The 6343-nt window shown below is 38.5% G+C and overlaps 1 protein-coding gene across 1 annotated transcript in view; it reads left to right on the top strand.

The window, feature by feature from the left end:
• Positions 1-448, top strand: part of LOC116693987 (retinoic acid receptor alpha-A) — a 21968-nt gene extending 21520 nt beyond the window's left edge. Inside the window, exon 2 of the mRNA XM_032523378.1 lies at positions 270-448. Coding sequence (XP_032379269.1) covers positions 270-448 — 179 coding nt within the window. The remainder of the gene's footprint in view (positions 1-269) is intronic.
• The last annotated feature ends 5895 nt before the right edge of the window (positions 449-6343 follow it).

The following is a 6343-nucleotide window of genomic DNA, read 5'->3' as shown; positions in this document are numbered from 1 at the left end:
TCATTGGTCTGATGTGTCTGGGGCGGGAGCAAGAGTAAATCCGGGAAGAAGGTCCTATGTTCTGCACTACGGCACGTTTCTCTCATCTCCATGGTCAAACCAGCTCATTTCATTGAAATAATCAGACATCTGTTCTGGTTACCGAGACCTCGCTGATACCAACGGAGGGTTTTCTGGGGCTTTAACATTTTTAGGAACACATTTTTGAACCAGTGTCTATTACCATTTGAAATCAAGCCTCTTCATCTTCTTTCTTCTCTTGATTGCAGCCATTGAAACACAGAGCACCAGTTCCGAGGAGCTGGTCCCCAGCCCGCCGTCCCCGCCGGCCCCTCCTAGAATCTACAAGCCCTGCTTCGTCTGCCAGGACAAGTCCTCTGGTTACCACTATGGTGTCAGTGCTTGTGAAGGCTGCAAGGTAGGACCCCCGCACCTCCTCAGACTGTAACACGTTGGGTTCTCTCTCTGTGGCGCTGACACAAAGGGCCTTTACAACCTGAGTGTTATTACCAGACTCTAGAGAGTGTAGAGGTTCACTGTTATTTTCAAGGTGTATTCATACATTTTGATACCAAATTAAGAAACTGAGCCGATCATCAAGATTTAATGCAGTCTGAATTATATGTTGACCTATTTAATTTTTTTCTGGAGGCCGTTTGTGAAGTACATTTCTGACCACTGAAGGACATCACTGCTTTGTAATACTTGCATTTCATAAAATTACCAAGTTAGTTACCAAGTATGCTTTCAAATACAAGGAATTGTATGTGTCACACCACCACCTCATGCAAAGACCAATGAAGTGTTTGGGCGCCTGCAACTTTGACAAAAGGCATTTTTAAGAAGCCTACAGGAAGTATTATATTGCAATAGCAAAAAAAAAACACTGAGACAAAGGGCACAAAACCCTGGAAATACCAAAGATTTCAATTAAACTGAGGCAAAAACTGAGGCAGCTGATCTACCCCCCCCCCACATCACAGGCAGAAACACAGCAAAACACATTATGAACCCATAACAACCCAATAACCCAATAAACAGGCCTATGTCAAATGATAAAGTAGTCACTTATCTAAAACATTAAACTAAAACATTATGCTGAATTAACTGTAGGAACAGAGGCTAGTCAAAGGGAGAAAGGCGGCCTTTTACACTGTGTATAAATGGAACCTATTTAATTAAAATAATCTCTTACTTACTGTAACTTTTATTTAGTATTTATTTATGAATTTTCATGGCTATTTTTATTTGCTTTTTAATGTTTTATGTAAAGCACTTTGAATTGCCCTGTTGTTGAAATGGACTGTAAAAAAAAAAAAAAAAGCCTTGCCTCACAACCTCCAGTCTTAGCTCTGGCACCGTTTGATTTAACGTGAATCGCCCAGTACTCCAAAAAGTACTGAGTTCTGAACCCAAACCCCGTATGGACCTCTGGTTCCATACGGGGGTTGGGTGGCTTGGTCAGGACCCCTTGACGCCACTTTTTGACGCTGGGACTAGACCCAAGGCGACATTTGATTTGAGTTATCTATCTATATCATCATGTGACACTGTGTGGACACAGAAGAATTGCTCAGTGCTTTAGTAAAGAGTCAGTTCACCCAATTTATAAAAGAAACATATTTTCCTATATACCTGTAGGGGTAATTAGCAGAGATGTTCACAAGTCATTTTTTGGAAGTACAAGTTGACTTTCAAGTCTTTGAGCTTGAGTCCAAGTCAAGTCTCAAGTCGTATTTGTCCCTAACGCTGTACTATTACATATTTTTTAATTCAAGGCATGTCCTGTAGCTTGCATCCATACAGTGCAGTATCAAAATCAGTTGGATGATAACTTTATGGGCTTTACTTGCCACATCCCTCTAACCCTTGAACCTGGTGAAATAGTAACCTAAGTCCGTCACATCTTATGGACATAGCCTGTTCCAAGCATTAGCCCAACACTTTACGATGGTTAGCTTGTTACCTGTGACGATATATGCTAAATGTAAGGTCTCCTTCACTTTACCAAGTGCCTGTGTTATGAGTAGGCAGGGATGAGGACCCAAAAGCAGAGTACGGGAGGCAGGCAGGAGTATGTGAATACAGGTTTATTGAGAACAGTCCACAGGGATAAACACAGGGTGAAGAGGAACGGGCACAGTCTCAGAATAATCAAACTCCAAAAGTCCAAAAGCAAAATTGTCCACAATCATGAAGAAGGGAGGAGGCCAGGCAAAACAGGATAACAGGGAGGGGTAAAAACTCAAGGGGAAGAACTGGACAGAAATTCACGAGGCAAAACAGGATCACAGGGAATGGGAAAAACTCATGGACATGAAAAAAGACTCGACACGTCGACACGACAGTTCAGAAGGATCTGACAAGAGGAGCACAGACATTACATACACAAGGTAATAAGGTAACGAGAGGTAGGTGACGAGAGGGCAGGTAACCAGGTGGAAAACATCAGGTAATCACAAGAGCAGACAGGCACAGGAAGTGAAACTAGAGGCGAGACAAGACAAAGAACGGACTTCAAAATAAAGCAGGAAACGGAACATGCAGACAATGAGGGGAACACAGGACAGACTGAGACACAAACACAAGGAAGGCCAAAGGGGAAATATAATCCCAAACAAAACCCCAAACCATAACAGCCTGACCTATCTGGGTGCGTTTGGAGATGCCTGATGAAGTTCCACGTTGTTGATCCAGCATCATTTCTCTTGGTGCCACACACCTTGCATGTAGCTGTTGGCTTCCTACCACCGTTTATGAAGTTATTGAAAGCAAAACTAGAACACTCTTACGACAAAAGCCACACAGGAGGACTTGGTGTCGCCATCCTCAATGCATTTTCGATATGTGAGTGCATGCACATAAGGTACAGCACATGCATTTACGCTACACATTATGGCAAAGGTCAGGGGATATGCAGCTCATCATATATGTGGGAATAAAAGAAAATAGAAATACATGAATGAATTTTGATTTAAAAAGCAAGAATTGCATGAAAACAGGTTCTTGAAGCTCGAGTCTGAGTCAAGTCTGAAGTCAATGGTTGTGCGACTTAAGTGCGACTCGAGTCCCCATCTCTGATAATTAGCCATGTGGATATGTTTTTATTTGCTCTGGCTTATGAATGCCTTGAGCAACTCAACTCAGACTCTTTGCCTCAGTTGTACAATTTTAGCTGCAGAAAAAACCATCCAAATAATAGCAAAGTCCAACTACAGTAACTGCAGGGATAAACAACAAAGAGGGTGAGAAAATGGGTTTTTTAGTAACTTTGGGTGAACTGTTCCTTTAAGACACGACAGTTTGTCCTCTCAGTCTCAGTCTGCTATTCTCCCATTTTCTACTTTTAGAAATTCCTTCCAACATCTGCTCTGCCAGCAATTGTCTGTCTTCTCCCACTTACAGTACAGCAGCTGTTGCCAGGCAACAGCTCACACCCGCATGCACATAGACACACAAACAATACTTAGTAGCCTAGTCAGTGAAGAGGCTGCTGTAGCTTTAAAAGCAATCCATCTTTCCTATGTAAAACAGCTGAAAATGAAAAAATGAAACTTTACATTACTTAGTGGGAAGAGTAATGGATTACAGTAATACCCTCTGGAGAAGTGCACATGTACTCCTTGTATACAGCCTGTACGTTATCTTCCCAGTCAATGCAGTTTTCTCTCATACAGTGGCGGAAGACGCATTCAGAACCTGTGGTACTAATACCACACTGTAAAAATACGCTGCAATACGCTGTTGCTTTAGTAACATTTTTGTAAGTATCAAATAGGAAATTAAAGTATTAAAAGTTAAATTGCTGAACACAGAAAGATCCTCCCACTTTAGAAACTGGAAACGATCCACAGTGATTTGTCAAAGTGTTTAATGATCTCATCATCTCAGCTGGACTTGTAGCCCGTTATTATTGGGTATTTATATAGTTATTATATCATTTATTTCTTATAAAAGATGGAATTTCTATAACCTACATGTGTTTTGTGTGCAGAAATCTTCATGTGTAAAGTAACCAGTAACTAAAGTAACTAGTAACTAAATAACTTACTAAAGCTGTCAGATGAAAGTTAGTATAGTAACTAAAGTACTAGTAACTAAAGCGTCCATGAATGTAGTGGAGTACTAAAGTAACTAGTACTAAGTAACTAGTAACTAAAGCTGTCAGATGGATGTAAGTATACTAACTTAACTAGTAACTAAAGTAACTATACTAAAGCTGTCAGTAATGGAAGGGAGTAACTAAGTAACTAGTAACTAAAGTAACTATAACTAAAGCTGTCATATAAATGTGGGAGTAACTAAAGTAACTAGTAACAAACTGTCATGAATGGTGGAGTATAAAGTAACTGATTAACTAAAGCTGTCAATGTGTAGTGGAGTAACTAAGTACTAGTAACTAAAGTACTATAACTAAAGCTGTCAGATGGATGTAGAGGATGTAACTAAAGTAACTAGTAACTAAAGCCGCAGAATGAATGTCAGTGGAGTAACTAAAAGTAACTAGTAACTAAAGCTGTCAGTAATGTAGGGATTAACTAAGTAACTAGTTAACTAAAGCTGTCAGATGATGTAGTGGAGTACTAAAGTAACTAGTAACTAAGCTGTCAGATGAACGTAGGGAGTAACTAAGTAACTAGTACTAAAGCTGTCGATAAATGTATTGAGTAACTAAAGTAACTAGTAACTAAAGTAACTAGTAACTAAACTGTCGTAATGTAGTGGAGTAACTAAAGTAACTAGTAACTAAAGTAACTATACTAGCTGTCATGATGGATGTTAGAGAGTAACTAAGTACTAGTATCAAGCTGTCAGATGGATGTATGGAGTACCTAAAGTAACATAACAAGCTGTCAGATGAATGTATGGAGTAACTAAAGTAACTAGTAACTAAAGCTGTCAATGAATGTAGTGGAGTAACTAAAGTAACTAGTAACTAAAGCTGTCATATGAGGTAAGAGTAACTAAAGTAACGATAACTAAAGCTGTCAGATGAACGTAGTGGAGTACTAAATAACTAGAACTAAAGCTGTCAGATAATGTATGTGAGTAACTAATAACTAGTAACTAAGTACTATACTAAAGCTGTCAATAATGTAGTGAGTAACTAAGTACTATAACTAAAGTAACTAGTAACGTAAAGCCGTCAGATGTTAGTGGGTAACTAAAGTAACTAGTAACTAAAGCTGTCAGATGAACGTAATCGAGTAACTAAAGTACCTAACTAAAAAGCTGTCAGGATAAATGTAGTGAGTAACTAGTAACTAGTAACTAAAGCTGTCAGATGATTTTGGAGTAACTAAAGTAACTAGTAACTAGTAACTAAAGCTGTCAGATGGGTATGAGGAGTAACTAAAGTAACTAGTAACTAGTACTAAGCTGTCAGATGGATGTAGAGGAGTAACTTAAAGTAACTAGTAACTAAAGCCGTCAGATGATGTAGTGGGATAACAAGTAACAGTAACGTAACTAAAGCTGTCAGTGATGTAGATGAGTAACTAAGTACTTGTAACTAAAGTAACTAGTAACTAAGCGTCAGATAATGTATGAGTAACTAAAGTCTAACTTGTGAACTAAAGTAACTAGTAACTAAGCTGTCAGATGAATGTAGTGTAGTAACTAAAGTAACTAGTACTAAAGTAACTAGTAACTAAGCTGCAGATGGATGTAGAGGAGTAACTAAGTAACTATACTAAAGCTTTCAGATGGATGTTAAGGAGTAACTAAAGTAACTAGTACCAAAGCTGTCAGATGATGTAGTGTAACACAGTAACTAGTAACTAAAGCTGTCAATTATGAGTGTAGTACTAAAGTAACTAGTAACTAAGCTGTCAGATGATGTAGTGAGTAACTAAAGTAACTAGTAACTAGCTGTCAGATGATGTATGTATAACTAGTAACTAAGAACTAAAGCTTTCAGATAGGTGTGGAGTAACTAGTAACTAGTAACTAAAGTAACTAGTAACTAAAGCTGTCAGATAAATGTGGAGTAACTAAGTAACTATACTAAAGTACTAGTACTAAGCTGTCAGAATGGATGTAGTGGAGTACTAAAGTAACTAGTAACTACAAGCTGCAGATGAACTGTAATGGAGTAACAAAGTCCTACTAACTAAGCTGTCATATAATGTAGTGGGTAACTAAGTAACTAGTAACAAGCTGTCAGATGGATGTGAGAGATAACTAATAACTAGTAACTAAAGCCTCAGATAATGTGTAGTGGAGTAACTAAAGTAACTAGTACTAGTCTAAAGCTGTCAGATGGATGTATGGAGTAACTAAAGTAACTAGTAACTACTACCGTCAGATGAATGTAGTGGAGTAACCTAAAGTAACTAGTAAC

This window comes from Etheostoma spectabile, chromosome 8, assembly GCF_008692095.1.
Source record: "Etheostoma spectabile isolate EspeVRDwgs_2016 chromosome 8, UIUC_Espe_1.0, whole genome shotgun sequence".
In the NCBI taxonomy this organism is placed as follows: Eukaryota; Metazoa; Chordata; class Actinopteri; order Perciformes; family Percidae; genus Etheostoma; species Etheostoma spectabile.
Note: the sequence above shows the minus strand (reverse complement) of the source record. Positions and strands in the feature narration are given on the sequence as shown.